General features: G+C 48.9%; 3 protein-coding genes across 4 annotated transcripts in view; all 3 read right to left on the bottom strand.

The window, feature by feature from the left end:
• The window catches only part of abl1 (c-abl oncogene 1, non-receptor tyrosine kinase), a 15,828-nt gene extending 12,139 nt beyond the window's left edge, over nucleotides 1-3,689 (bottom strand). For both annotated transcript variants that reach the window (XM_047050980.1, XM_047050982.1), the window contains exon 1: nucleotides 3,397-3,689. In XM_047050980.1, the coding sequence (XP_046906936.1) occupies nucleotides 3,397-3,529 (133 nt within the window). In that variant the 5' untranslated portion in view covers nucleotides 3,530-3,689. The remainder of the gene's footprint in view (nucleotides 1-3,396) is intronic.
• Nucleotides 3,690-5,766: 2,077 nt separating this feature from the next.
• Nucleotides 5,767-9,302, bottom strand: exosc2 (exosome component 2). The gene is made up of 9 exons (XM_047050985.1): nucleotides 9,022-9,302; nucleotides 8,711-8,812; nucleotides 8,562-8,607; nucleotides 8,177-8,266; nucleotides 7,905-7,970; nucleotides 7,036-7,104; nucleotides 6,728-6,904; nucleotides 6,518-6,646; nucleotides 5,767-6,366 (listed from the first exon to the last, which is right to left on the bottom strand). The coding sequence occupies exons 1-9, from the start codon at nucleotides 9,147-9,149 to the stop codon at nucleotides 6,286-6,288; spliced, it is 888 nt and encodes a 295-aa protein (XP_046906941.1). The 5' UTR covers nucleotides 9,150-9,302; the 3' UTR covers nucleotides 5,767-6,285.
• A 1,175-nt stretch (nucleotides 9,303-10,477) lies between these two features.
• LOC124488335 (PR domain zinc finger protein 12-like) lies at nucleotides 10,478-14,724 on the bottom strand. Its single transcript, XM_047050984.1, is given in 6 exon segments — nucleotides 10,478-10,586; nucleotides 10,588-10,985; nucleotides 11,540-11,654; nucleotides 11,947-12,102; nucleotides 12,702-12,892; nucleotides 14,444-14,724. Coding segments are annotated over 6 exon segments (1,140 nt in total). The 5' UTR covers nucleotides 14,664-14,724; the 3' UTR covers nucleotides 10,478-10,526.
• Nucleotides 14,725-15,370: the final 646 nt, after the last annotated feature.

The raw sequence follows: 15,370 nt of genomic DNA, 5'->3' as shown, positions 1-15,370 counted from the left end.
GGAGAGAGAGAAGGAAGGGGAGAAAGGGAAGGCAGAGAAGGAGGGGAGGGAAGGGGAGAAAGAGAGAGAGGGAAAAGAGAGAGAGAAGGGAGCGAAGGGAGTGAGGGAGTGTTGTGGTCACAGCCCTCCAGGACTAACAGGCTGTGACAGGACGGCATTTCTATCACAAGATGGAATTTGCAAGGTAGGTAATTAACCCTTACACACACACACACACACAAACAGGTTCTCTGTGTGCCCTGAGAGAAGCAGCTGTGTGTGTTAGCAAGGGGACTTGCAACTCGTCTCTTTAAACTCCCCCTCCTTGTCCCGCTGGACACACAAGACAGAGGGGAACCTGTCTCTATGGTTACTGGCATTAGTGAACATGCGTGTGGACAGGAGACAAACAGGAAGTAGGAGGAACACAGAATGCAGAGAGAGACGGAGAGAGAAAGACAGAAACAGAGAGCAAGAGAGCGAGAGAGCGAGAGAGCGAGAGAGCGAGAGAGAGGATTGCACCAGTTATTTGTCAGGAATGCACAAGAGGTCACATTCCTGACTTGACTGCTGTAGCTTGCCCTGTGTTCAACTCTCTCTGCAAAATATGCAATATTACCTAACCCTGCCTGGGGAGGTACACACACACACAGTTCCCTGCACACACACACACACAGTAAATGCTACCACACATTGCACACACACTTGAGAAGGACCTGTAAGCAGTGACAAAGCCCAGCAAGCAGAAGGTTGTCAACTTAGATAAGACTGTTATTGAGGATGAGGACTCAGACAGGAAGTTGGAAACACAACCCTGACTCACTTTCTGTATCTGGTCTCACTGTCCTGATAACTAAAAAGAAGTTTCACACACACACACCTGTTTTGGCTAGTTATTATCTGCCGTACCGAATTGTCTTTACTGACAGCTCTTTTCCAGGTGGTCAAGTTTTCAAGCAAAGAGAGAGCCATACCACAGTCCTCACAGATCTTTCCCACACACAAATAGGCTAATGCTACACTGTCCTGTAATGGCTAGGCTAATGCTACACTGTCCTGTAATGGCTAGGCTAACGCTACACTGTCCTGTAATGGCTAGGCTAACGCTACACTGTCCTGTAATGGCTAGGCTAACGCTACACTGTCCTGTAATGGCTAGGCTAACGCTACACTGTCCTTTAATGGCTAGGCTAACGCTACACTGTCCTTTAATGGCTAGGCTAACGCTAAACCCCAGAGAGAGAGGTCCTACCCCTCCAGCGTCTTCAGGACCCACAGGGATCATGAAGGAGCTTTGGTGTCTAGACTGAAGAGATTCCACAAGTTCCAGCCAAACGAGAGAGGGAGCGAGAGAAAGAGAGAGGGAGCGAGAGAGAGAGCGCGCGAGCGAGAGAGCAAGAGAAGAGCAGCGCAGAGAAAAAGTGCAATGACAACTGGAGAGGGTCAGTCAGACAAACAGACAGACAGACAGGTATGTAGGCAGACAGGTGTAGTTCAGGCCACCAGGAAGAGGTAGTGAGTTCACATCCTGCCTAAGATGGACGGGTCAGGGGTCAGTAGGATATTGGAGGGTGTAGCTAGCATAGTGGGTGTGTCCAGGCATCACCCTCAACAAGCAGAAACATTCAGCTCCATCAGACACACAGGAACATGTCCAGCTGATGGAACATGTCCTCTCCAGCCCAGCTGATGGAACATGTCCTCTCCAGCCCAGCTGATGGAACATGTCCTCTCCAGCCCAGCTGATGGAACATGTCCCCTCCAGCCCAGCTGATGGAACATGTCCTCTCCAGCCCAGCCCAGCTGATGGAACATGTCCTCTCCAGCCCAGCTGATGGAACATGTCCTCTCTAACCCAGCTGATGGAACATGTCCTCTCCAGCCCAGCTGATGGAACATGTCCCCTCCAGCCCAGCTGATGGAACATGTCCTCTCTAGCCCAGCTGATGGAACATGTCCTCTCCAGCCCAGCTGATGGAACATGTCCCCTCCAGCCCAGCTGATGGAACATGTCCCCTCCAGCCCAGCTGATGGAACATGTCCTCTCTAGCCCAGCCACTGATGCGTATCTACAGCCCTAACCACCCTGGTCTCCTCCAGCACTGAGCTGGGGACACATCGCTTCATGATTTCACACTCCCAGAATGCACCAGTCCCCCAGAATGCAACAGCAGGAAACTCCTCACACCAGGACCCAGAGCTGCTGTAGGGGTTGTGTGGGTCTGGAGCCTGCAGGAGTCCGCCCGGTCCTGGGTGGGCGAGCGGGTACAGAGCCATGTGGAAGCATGTCCTCTCTACAGTGCAGATACACTGGAGGGATGAACACGTCTCTGCTTGCCCTCCAACTCCCTTCTCCTCATTCTCCTGCCCTCTCTCTCTCTCTGTAGAATGAGAACTAAAGTACCTCACTATAGCCTCACTGGGCTAGCATGAGAGCTAAACTACCTCAACACAGCCTCACTGGGCTAGCATGAGAGCTAAACTACCTCACCACAGCCTGACTGGGCTAGCATGAGAGCTAAACTACCTCAGCACAGCCTCACTGGGCTAGCATGAGAGCTAAACTACCTCACTACAGCCTCCCTGGGCTAGCATGAGAGCTAAACTACCTCACCACAGCCTCACTGGGCTAGCATGAGAGCTAAACTACCTCACCACAGCCTCACTGGGCTAGCATGAGAGCTCAACTACCTCACCACAGCCTCCCTGGGCTAGCATGAGAGCTAAACTACTGTCTGACTGCAGTCCACCTTCCTGTCTGACTGCAGTCCACCTTCCTGTCTGACTGCAGTCCACCTTGCCGTCTGACTGCAGTCCACCTTCCTGTCTGACTGCAGTCCACCTTGCCGTCTGACTGCAGTCCACCTTCCTGTCTGACTGCAGTCCACCTTCCTGTCTGACTGCAGTCCACCTTCCTGTCTGACTGCAGTCCACCTTCCTGTCTGACTGCAGTCCACCTTCCTGTCTGACTGCAGTCCACCTTCCTGTCTGACTGCAGTCCACCTTCCTGTCTGACTGCAGTCCACCTTGCTGTCTGACTGCAGTCCACCTTGCTGTCTGACTGCAGTCCACCTTCCTGTCTGACTGCAGTCCACCTTCCTGTCTGACTGCAGTCCACCTTCCTGTCTGACTGCAGTCCACCTTCCTGTCCACATCTGAGGATTTAGACTTTCACACACGTCACCCAGAATCCCCCACGCCATCCTAAACTGACTGTTTATCCTCGGGGATACGGTTTGGGTCCAGGCGTGTCCCACTAGGTGTGGACATCAGGTCTTTTATAGCATCTGAACATCTTAAGCATTTCCTCATCCGGATGACGCTGTCACTCTGATCAACCAAAACCCTCTGATGTTTGTTGCTGTGGATAAAAGGGGTCTCTTCATCAGTGTGAGTGTGGAGGCCAGGGGCTCTTACCGTGCACAGCAAAGACGTTGCAGTGGAGGGGGCCATGTCGCGAGGCGTCCCTCCGGCCGGCCTTGATGAAGGGCAGCGCCGGCAGGCTAGGCCTCCTCTGGTCTCCAGACACCTTCCCTGGCTGCTGCCCCATAGGAGCAGGGGGCCAGGGCAGCAGGGGCACTGGGGGTCCAAGAGTGAGGTGTGGAGGCGAGGTATTGGGGTGAGTAGAAATGTGGGCCAGACAGAGGGTGAGTTAGTGGGGAGAGGGCTAGGGTGAGGTGAGGGGGGAGAGGGCTGGGGTGAAGGGGGAGAGGGCTGGGGTGAGGGGGGAGAGGGCTGCGGTGAGGGGGGAGAGGGCTGGGGTGAGGGGGAGAGGGCTGGGGTGAAGGGGGAGAGGGCTGGGGTGAGGGGGGAGAGGGCTGGGGTGAGGTGAGGGGGAGAGGGCTGGGGTGAGGGGGGAGAGGGCTGGGGTGAGGGGGGAGAGGGCTGGGGTGAGGGGGAGAGGGCTGGGGTGAGGGGGGAGAGGGCTGGGGTGAGGTGAGGGGGGAGAGGGCTGGGGTGAGGTGAGGGGGGAGAGGGCTGGGGTGAGGTGAGGGGGAGAGGGCTGGGGTGAGGGGGAGAGGGCTGGGGTGAGGTGAGGGGGAGAGGGCTGGGGTGAAGGGGGAGAGGGCTGGGGTGAGGGGGGAGAGGGCTGGGGTGAAGGGGGAGAGGGCTGGGGTGAGGGGGGAGAGGGCTGGGGTGAGGTGAGGGGGGAGAGGGCTGGGGTGAAGGGGGAGAGGGCTGGGGTGAGGTGAGGGGGGAGAGGGCTGGGGTGAAGGGGGAGAGGGCTGGGGTGAGGGGGAGAGACTGTCAGCCCCGCTGGAGTCTTCCCTGGCTGGGCTGGAGAGACGTGCGGAACTCTGCAGATCCTTCTGTCGCTGGTAAGGGTTAGCCTGGTAAGTCTCTCGTTACCGTGCATCAATGGCACGGAAGATGGCAGGAAGAGAGCAGTCACATTAGACAGGAGGTTCTTCTGGAACTCAGGCCTGCACGCCTGGCTGTGTCCAGGCTGCTCTGGGGAGAGTTACCAGCCAGCGCTGCACCACTCAGACATGTTCAAGTCTTTAAACGTTGAGGTTCCACGATGGACACTTCCACAACAACAACACTGACCAGCTCAAACATACACGACACCAAGTCTGACTAGTAAAATGTTGCTTTCATGACAAGCCTTTCACTGAACTGGGTGCACTAGCCAGTAAGCTCAGTTTGTGACAGACCAGTGTTTCGGACATACTGACATTTAGAAGCAGGTAAATACTTCCTGAGATCTATACATGCCCCATTTCACATAGGTTCACAGTTTCGGTTAATTTATAATAGAAACCCACATGGGCATAGCTGTGGAATGAGGCACACATGGTCTGAATGAACAAAGATTCTCAACCATGGTTTCTGGATATATATCCTGAGTTCGTAAAGCTTACATTCAAGATTATATAGACAGGTAGTATTCACAAGTGGACATCGGGCTCACTTCTCAACACACCCAGAAACCCACTCACACTTTCGTGCATAACCGGATTCTAGCATTCAACTGGGACGCAAAATGTAATGAAAACGTTGCCAGAATGCTTCGATGGAGCTAACTTCGCTAGCTTTAGCTTTCTAGTAGTTAAATCTTGAAATCTGGTGATATACAGCGCTAGAGACCCTTAAAATCCACATCGGTACAGTCAACAGTTGTCTCCCGCAAGTTTGCTGACAACAAAGTCTGCAATAGTCTCACCCCGGGTGCATGTTAACCATAACCAAGTCCATTTAATACACATAAAACGCTTTGGCACAACGTCCACCCAACTTAATATTTGGTCCTCTTTCAAACTTCCGTGTCCACTCTTCCAGTCTTGCCGAGTCTCTCTACCGTTCACCCGGACCCAGGCACTTGAGACACGGCGTAGAATCCTGCTTCCTCGGGATATCCAGGAGCTGTCAGGCCTTTAACTCACAAATCCTTCAACACACTTACAGTTTCCCTCCGTTACCGTACGCTCGGGCCGCGTACTTACTTAAAACTTGCTCGTGGAAGTATGAGAAACAAATTTCGGTCGGATAGCCGTCGCCGAGGCCGCCATATTTCTGTACGCAAGGTGGGTTACTAAAATCTGGGGGTGGGGATACGATTAACGTCAGAGTGTGCGTGCATGGGCTAGTGCCTACACGGGACTCTCGAGCGTTTGGCTGGAAGGCCCCGGTTGTTCGGGCCCCTCCGTTAAGTGAAGAGCCATACCAGCATGCAGATTCATATTCCAGGCAGCAACCATGTTGTCAAATACACAACCATTACATCAACTTATACTTCACAAGGTTTTACACGAGAAAAGAGCATAATGTGAATAATAATTTGTATTACTCCAATGCAGTTAATGACTTGCAAGTATTTATTTCCCTCAAAAAAATAAGGAGTTTTCAACCATTATCACGTCTTTAGTTCTTTATAAAACATTTACAAAAAAAGGTACACCTGCTTAAACAGCATAACAAAGGCCACTCCATCCGGAAACAGTCATCACATTTCCATACAGGTATAAGGGAAAGGTTTCCAGGTGTGATGGATACATTTCCTGGTCAGTCATCAGACAAGTGCATCAACAGGTTATATGCAAGTTTCACAAAATGTCCGGAATAAAACGATGCTCCTGGCCTCCTCAAGACAAGGTTTCAGTGCTCGAGTTTGGGATCCATACTAAATATCTGTAGTCTCTGGTCGAGGTGTGCTCCCTGTCTCCTGTTCCCTCTCTCCTTCCTGTCTCCTCCTGTTCCTTCTCTCCTTCCTCTCCTCCTGTCTCCTCTCTCTACTTCCTGTCTCCTCTCTCTACTTCCTGTCTCCTCTCTCTACTTCCTGTCTCCTCTATCTACTTCCTGTCTCTATCCTTCCTGTTCCACCAGTTTCTGACGCGTCACCATCACAATCTCCTCCATAACCTCCGGTTTCAAGATGTCCTTGATCTAGAGACAGGAAACAGGAAAACCAAATCTCACATTAAGAAGACCAGCTCTGATGGTGGGTTGTAGACATCCTGAACGAGCACCTTCCAGATGCATATTTGGGGAGCATTTGAGTGCAGATCTAGAACTAAATGAACATGATAGCTGTTACCTGGTGAGGCATCGAGGACTCGTAGCAGTACAGCACGCTGGTGTCATACAGGAGCACCATGTGAGCACTCAGAGCCAGCAGGCAGTTCCTCAGCCTGGAGATCACCTCCCGGTCTGACAGAGACACAGGCTGAGGAGGACGAGGAGAGATGAATGATGTTTAAAACGTACACAAGACATAATACAGAAGCAGTTAAGACCTCCTCCTCACCTCCAGGCTGGTATGGTACCCCCCGGCCTCCTCCGCCTGCTGTCCTGGGGTGGGGTACAGCCACACAAAGCCGTTGTTCCCCAGGATGAGCGAGGCTCCGCAGGGGAGGTTGTGGAAGTGAGTCTTCTGCCTCTTGATCAGGGAGGGCGACAGCTGCACCAGAACCCCCTGGCCCAGCTGCACAGTACAAGGGAAACGTCAGTCTGACTACCAGCTAGGTGTAGATCAAGAGCTAGCAGGTTCAAATCCCCATGATATACAGTACGTTTACATGACACCACATACAGGAAGGGGACACACTCCGTTACCTTTCCGTATTTCAGACTGCGTGTGTGGAGAGACAGTGCTCCGTCTGAGAACACAGACTGCACTTCAGCCTGACACACAGTCAAGGATGACAATCATTTCTTCAAAGATGGTTGAACTGACAGCTGAAAACTGGATGGGCCTCACTGACACTTTCAGCCACAGCAATAATGTAGACAGACTAAGAAAGTACAGCAGAAAATCATGGATCATAAGTGCAGAGTTCTAACAGGATTTCGGTGGTTGGTGCCAAGGAATAATGGGGAGTGGGTTTGTCCTTTGTAGTACCCTCATACAAACAGCTCCTTGACTTTTAAAATGATGCACTTCTGATCAATGTTCCCTCTAAGCTGCGCGCCTGCGTAACCACGCAGACCAGTCGAAGGACCAGCGCACAAAATAAAATCTATTTCTTTTTATTTAATATTTTATCAAACCAATGTTCAGTTGAACGGCCAAATGCGGCAAAGCCCACTTCATACATTTCAATGTCACTCTAGACTACACGCAAGTTTTTAACAAAATTACGACCCTGGCGCTCTGCTCAAGCTTTGACGGGCACCGAAAAACAGGAACATTACCTTTACAGGCGCCCCAAAAAAGGGGCAGTTTTACATTTAAAAACGAATGGCTTGATGAAATCGTTCAAACGGACACAAGCGATGGTCCTGGTAGGCTGGTGAAGCTTTCTGATATATTTAGCTGCGAATAAGCTAGTGGAGCTACAAGGATAACAGGGCTATTGTGTTGCTACAAGGATAACAGGGCTATCGTGTTGCTACAAGGATAACAGGGCTATCGTGTTGCTACAAGGATAACAGGGCTATCGTGTTGCTACAAGGATAACAGGGCTATCGTGTTGCTAGGATACACTGATGAGGTCTCCCTCCTGCAGATAGTCCCGCATGGTCAGTTCATCCTCAGCCGACCTCCTCCTCTAAAGACGCAGGAAGGACAACATCAACAACAACATCAACATCTTCTAGAAGTTAGCCAACTGTTACACTAGTTAATCTGAATATATGAGAAAATAACTTAGTCCACCCATGGTGGCATACATTGTACATTCACTACAACCTTAAGTGCACCAATAGTCCCACAGCACCCACTAGACTGAAGACATGACAGAGGGGTTGCACTGACCAGCTCTCCTCCAGGCAGGTTGACGGAAGATAGGAGCAGAACAGAGTCTAGCCTCGAGTTGGTTTCCACCTTCCATCTCTTCTGCTGCACCTGCACAAGACACGCATGCTCTCAGAAGTCATGTACTTTCCTTTTACTAATGCATTCATGTAGCTTTTAATAATGCATTCATTTAGCTTTTAATAATGCATTCATTTATTTAGCTTTCATTCAAAGCAATGGACAAGGGGGATTTGAATGTGTGAGATCTGGATCAGCAGTCTGGCTTTCCACTGTGCCAGAGGTCCCTCATCGCACTCATAAAGCTTTCCACTGTGCCAGAGGTCCCTCATCGCACTCATAAAGCTTTCCCCTGCTAGTAACGGTGTGAAAGTTCGAGCCATACCTCGGTGATTCTGCCCACCACTACGTCTCCGACCTCTCCATTGAACCTGGAACCAAAGCAGACCGTAAATGGGACATTTGATGATCTATTAGCATCACGTTTACAAACTCTGTAACAGCTCCCAGCTCCAGCCCTCTCTGACAACTCACCTTGTCTTAAGAGGACGCACACAGATTAGTTTGTTGACCCTCTCCACCTCTCCTGCTACTGAGGCTGTTAATTTTTCATCGTCCATGTACGTGCCATGCCCCCTACGGAAGAAAAAAATGTCTGTTAAAAAGTATCCGTTCAAACAATACTACGAGTAACGTTTAGACGTGAAAGGTATGCTAGCAAGTACCCCTTAATACTTTAGTTAATGGGATGCTACCAGATCTAACTGTTTGCAATACTGTACTAGCTAGCTAACTAGCTACGTCACTTCTAGTCTTCGTGTCCACTGCTTGAAGCACATAATTACCTCATAAATCCGGAATCTGAAGTAAGCACATCACCGGGAACTACAAGGTCTTTTCCATCCAAAACAGACGAAGAGATTGATAACGACACTTGTTTACGAATAGTTGGTAATCTCATGTCAACAGCCATGCTTTCTGATTCTCCCTCACTCCGTCGGCGCTTTTAAATGACGTCATGAAGTCATTTTAAATCAGTGTTCTACAAAAACATTTCATTTAGATTACACAATTGTAATGGCTTACTTCATTTGACACCTAACTAATACGTATACATGGCTACACACTTTGATACTGATTAGAAGTGAACACTGTCAGTCAACAAATTCGGTAAAGGTGTTTGGTACTATAGGTTGCCTGGTAACTAGCGCCATCCTGTGGAATTTAAGATGAACTCGTCACCACCCGATACTCTATGCCCGATATGCCAGACTTCAACTTGCCTTATGGGAGTTGTAGTTCAACAAGGCTGAGGGAGCAGAGAATGATGTGTGTTAGTTCAGCCAGGCTGGGAGCAGAGAGGATGATGGGAGTTGTAGTTCAGCCATGCCAGTTTGGACTCGAGTAGAACTTCATGGCCTACGGCAGCCTGGAGACTGACGGAGTTATATTATGTTAATGTTACAGGTGCTATATTTAGGTAGTGTGATAGGGTGGCAATTTATTTGATCATGATTGGACATATTTGGGTATTGTCATTTATTTAGAATATAAAGAAAGGACATTTATTTACATTCACATTTACATACAATTGACAAATTACACAAAGTTTTACAGGAATGTACAGAGATAAAGTGACAATTTAGTTTTGTGGACTTCAGACAGCAGATTGAAGCCTGCTTGGCTTCTTCATCTGGTACTTCAGATTTCTCTTTTTATGGTTGGCTTCTTGGTAGAGCTACAGGTGAACACCACCTGGAATGGTGCTGGTTGACATATTTGGAGTATAATAACAGGACTAGACTCAATGAAATCCCCATGTCCTCCCACAATGCCATGTGGTATAAATGGGATAGGAATCCCATTAGAAAATTCAGAAAAAAATAGGAATAAGCAAATGTAGACATTGTTCCTACAAACTGTACATTTACGGTATTCATTCACACTCAGGTTAAATAAACAAGAGTAGATATTCCTTTGGAACAGGGTGGTGACAATCACATACAACCATCATAAACATGATGCCACACCTGGAAATAAGGCCACTTCTAAAAAGTATTGGAGAACAAAGTGTTCAGGCCATTTATACACACAGGCTCATTTAACAGTCTATAATATATCAGTCTAAACTTCCCTTTGTCATGAACCTGCTTGCCAGTGAAGACCATCTCACAAGTGTGGTCAGGAGTTAATCCTGAGCAAACCCAAACAAAGCTCTGGTCTCCTGTTCCAGGCTGAACCAAAGCAAACTAGCGCCCTCCAGAGCATGTCAAGCTAAAGTGCAACATTGTTCAAGTCTCTCCCTCTCCCTCCCTCCCTCTACCTACTCCCCTCCCCCTCCCTCCCCCCCTCAGAGCACCAGGGTGGGGATGTGGTGCACCAGCTGGTGCTGAGACAGGCTGGGCATCTGTGTGGGCGCAGGAGGAGGAGGAGGGGGGGGGGGGCTGGGAGGGGGTGTCCGAGCCGGCCGCGCTGGGACGATGCCGGGCGCTCTTCTGGTGCGCCCTCAGTCCGGCCAGCTGGGAGTAAGCGCTCTGGCAGACGTGGCACTTGTACGGGCGCTCCCCAGTGTGCAGCCGGACGTGGTTGCGCAGCGTGGACGACTGGCTGAAGCGGCGGTTGCAGAAGCGGCAGACAAAGGGCTTGTCCAGCGTGTGGATGCGCATGTGCGAGCGCAGGTTGCTGCGGGAGTTGAAGCCACGGTGGCAGATCACGCAGCGCATGCGGCTGGTGGAGGAAGAGGAGGAGGAGGAGGAAGAGGAAGAGGAGGGGGAGCAGGAGGAAAAGCCATCGCAGGAGTGGGAATCTTCTGTGAGGAGAAAGAGAAGGGTGTGAGTTAAGGTGATCAGTGAACTTTCTGGTCGAATGCAACAGTCAGTGAGAAAACAATGTTTCACCACATTCAGATACAATACAGCCTGTAATTTCACAGATGTGAGACACTGAAAGCTCCTTGAGTAACGTAACACCCTCTCAGACTGAAGTTGTCATGCGAGCTGAGGGGAGGGTGCTGCAGCTTAGTCAGATAGCGATCTGGGCCAAGGTTTAGCCACAATGCCACAGACACATTAAACAGGCCTAAGGAGGTAATGGCTGGCCTACTGACCTCATTGTCTGTTTAATGGCTCTGATAGTGATCAGCTAAAGACGCTCTTTCCCCCCTCTCTTAACCTTTGCCCTCTCCTCTACCCTCCCTCCCTCCTGCACCCCCTGGCCCCCTCCCTCCCTCCTTCCCCCCCCTGGCCCCCTCCCTCCTTCCCCCCCCTGGCCCCCTCCCTCCTTCCCCCCCCTGGCCCCCTCCCTCCCTCCTTCCCCCCCCCCCCCCCCCGACACCCTCCCTCCTCCAGCCTCTGGCCATCTCACCGTTCTTGCTCTTCTTCTGCTGTTCCTCTTCCAGCCCAGGGACTCCTGGAATCCCCAGGAAGGTGTTCTGTGAGTTTCCATACCACACCAGCAGCTCCTGGTCCGGGGGGATGGTCTGGAAGGGGGTCAAAGGTCAAGTAAGGAAGAGGACTAGCAGGTCGAGTGTTTGAGAGCTTTAGCTGTTCAGTCTGTGAACGCTGAAAATCTTTCTAGCCAGCAGGTGGTGCTGTAGAGCAGCACTTGACAGATTTGCTTCAATATTCTGCTGTCCTAACCTGAGAAATATCGGCAGATTTTGGAGCATATTGTGTCTTTATATGATCTGCTAAGCAAGAGGCTACCCTCTTCCCATCTCAGTTGCTCTCCACCTGGAGATTATCTCCAGTGTTGTGGGCCGTGGTCCTCACCTCCACAGCCTTGTAGAAGATGCTGCCTCCCAGCTGCATCACCTCCAGGTTCTGCTCCTGCTCGTTGCGAGCGCACTTGATGTAGGTCATCCAGCTGCGTTGGTCCTCCTGGCTGGCGTCGATGAAGTAGCGCACCGAGCCGTCCTCGTTGAACACCTGCAGGACACCAGGGGACAGGGTTATAGCACAGTTTAGGGTGGAGGTATATCATAGCCGTAGTGTATTTGCCTGCATATTAAGGTCACAGGTTCAAATCCTCCTCGGTCCATGGCAGGGGCGTAGCCACGGGTAGGCACAGGCCTACCCAATTTGTTCTAAGGTCTATACCCAAAAACGAAAATATCTCCGAAAAATTATGCACCTGGTGTACATCGCAAAGTCAATAAGTAAAAGAAACTGAAAAGATGCCTATCCATATTTTCCTAGGACTGCCCGAAAATATTGTTCTGGCTACGCCCCTGGTCCATGGTTTAGGATTAAACAATCTGCTTAATTAGCATGTTATTGTTAGCACATTATGAATAATATAATTATATGAATGTGTGTTTAGTGCAACAACTTGCTCCCTCCTTGTAAAAAGTGTGCAGTTCAGACAGCCATAAGCCTTTATTAACTAATAATATCTAGTAACTAGATAATGAGTGGGTCTCTATCTCTGAGCATTTTACAAAGTCTCCGGCCCAAATTCCCCCCTGGATTAAACCGTTTGCTGAAAGAGCAAGTAGAGACTGTGGGGCGGGGGAGGGTGTGTTTACCTCCCACATCAGGTTGTTGTTTCTCAGCTGGTCCACGGTGTCCGGGGGCACCACACGCCCGCTGAACGGGCCCATCTCAGTCCCGGCCTTGATCCACGTCTTGGAGAAGATGCCCAGACCTTCACCGGGGACGGAGCTCTGGGCGATGATAACCTCGCTTGGGAGAACGAGGCTGGACAGCTTTTGCACCTCTGCAGACAGACGGGGGAATGAGGGTCAGTCTGACGGAGGACTCTGGAAATACGCAATGAATACTGCGTCTCAAAGCCACATCTTTTTTAAACATAAAATAGTTAGACAATATATTTTTTTTATCTGACTTAGCCCATTAAACAAAATTATATAGTATATATATTAGTCTATACGTATTTTGATGTATTTAAATTCAGTAACATTGTCATGTTGCTCCCGGGGAGAGTTGGAACGTTTTGGAATTTCCCGGGAATTAGTCTGCATTTTGGTCACGAAATATTAAGCCAGATCTTATCCACCGTTTAATTCGATTAAATGAATGAATTGAAAGTTATTGTTGTAGAGAAAGCTCCTCGGAAAGCATTTTCATCCTCATTCAATTTATAAAAAAGAAAACTCTTGCGTTCCTTTAATGTCAGAATCAAAGAAAATTGTAGGCTATTGGAGGCAGCGAAAAGACGTCCCGAATAATGGTCTTCTACTGCACAGGGTCCAGCAATCTGTCATGCTTCAGATGTGATATTCATTAAACCTTACTGGAAAGAAACGGCTAATTCCAAATTCATTATCCTTTTAAGAACTTTGTAGCAATAAATTTTCGCTGAAAGAAACGAAGACTTGTTTAAAAGACCCAGGAATTTCTCAAACAAAAAAATGGAAAGGCGATTAGATGGTTGACATGCAATGAATGGCAATAGAATTAGCCTTCACGGCGCATTATCTGAGGAACAGCAATCTTTTAAGGCGAGAGAATAAGAGGGCTCGCAGCCCGTAGCTGCCAGGGGAGGGGGGTAGGGCTGTCCGGAGATTGATGAATGCGGGATAAACCCCGGGACACCTCAAAGAAAGGGAACCTTTCTCTCCCCTCGGTTTAAGTGGAAACTTTCTCAGGTCAAGCACAAAGTTAACCAAATGAATTTAATACCGTACGTCTTTCAGTCAGCAGCGGTTACACGCCTAACAAGCTTCTAAATGCGAGGTCTCAAAGCACTAAACGGGTTAATGCGTTAAATGGGTGAAAATAAAAGGGGTAAAGAGGGAAAATATCGAGAACAGTAATGAGAAAGTCACAGAAACCTTGGGAAGAAATCTAGAACAGAGGGAAAGTTTTTCTTGGTTCATTCTGAACGGCAGCGTGTCGCTCGAGCAGACCTCACCGAGGTTTTCAATGTTGAATGCGTTTTGACTAAAGCCCCATTTCACGGTTTTATGTCAATTATTGTCAACATAGCAAGTGGGAAATTGCCATGCTTAGAAGGGCTGGATAGAGTTAATGAAATATAAAAATATATTTCAGGCTACGTGTTAGTAATATTCTAAAATATATAGAACACACTTGACCCCAATATTCATGTCATCTGAAATAAAAACATCTCAAAATAACCTATATTAACACTATACAGATTACATCAAATAAAGACTATCAAGAACATTTATATTTTTGGCCTACAACCACATTGCTTCATCGTGAACACACACAGCAAACACACTCAGTTTGATGGTTGAGTATCTGAATCCACAGGTAAATAAATGTGGCCTTCCAAACTCACCACCGGCGAAGGACTGCGCGAGGACCTCGGCGGTGAAGGCTGTCCGGGGGCTTGCGGCGCTCTGCCGCTCCTCCATCAGGTGGTCTCCCAGCACGTTCCTCCAGCGGCCATACAGGAAGCTGTGTAGGATGTCTGAGGTGATGATATCTGACAAGGAGCGACTCTGACATTTAAATCCAGACTTCAGCACCACAGCGTCTGAAGGTAAGACCGAGCCCATGTTGGTGATGCGGCGGAGTGGTGATGTTGTTAGTCTGGTGAAGTGTTCAGGATACAGAGGGTGTGTGTAAGCTAGTCCTGCTCCCCTGATGGCTGGTGGAAAGTGTTCCACTGTCTCTCAGCGCGGCTGCTCTTTATAACAGTCTGGGCTGACCCCTGTCTAATTAGTTATTAATGACACTCCCCTTCTGGTGCGGACCTGTTTCTCGACAAGAAAAGAATCATCTATTAGCAGGTCCTGCCCCTTTCATAAAGAGAGAGCGAGTGTGCGTGTGTGCTAGAGTAAGAAGATGGAAAGAAACAGCAAGTGAGACCATTTGAAAGCAATTATTTCATGGTAGGCCGAGTAGCCAACTTTTTTTTAACACAAAATATTATTAAATGAGAACTATTATACCAAAAACGAAATAAGCTATTTAGAATAAACACTAACTGGTTTAGACGATAGCATGAACTTGATCAAAAGTAAAGCGCTCCAAACTAGAAAATGCTATTGATTTTCTTTAAATCGAAATCATTATTCAAACCAGTATCTTTAGAAGGCTATAAGAAAAATCTGATTTCACAATTCAGTAATCCAAATCGATTTAACATTTGGCAATATGAAATAGCCAAGCTAAATAACGTCTAATTTTGAGACAAATAGTTGAGCAAAGTAGGCTGTGTCTATTTAACCAATAAAAACTAAAAAATCTCTTTAAGATGAAG

Source organism: Hypomesus transpacificus, unplaced genomic scaffold (assembly GCF_021917145.1).
Source record: "Hypomesus transpacificus isolate Combined female unplaced genomic scaffold, fHypTra1 scaffold_133, whole genome shotgun sequence".
Taxonomy (NCBI): Eukaryota; Metazoa; Chordata; class Actinopteri; order Osmeriformes; family Osmeridae; genus Hypomesus; species Hypomesus transpacificus.
The sequence above is the reverse complement of the archived record's forward strand: the minus strand, read 5'-3'. Positions and strand labels throughout refer to the sequence as shown.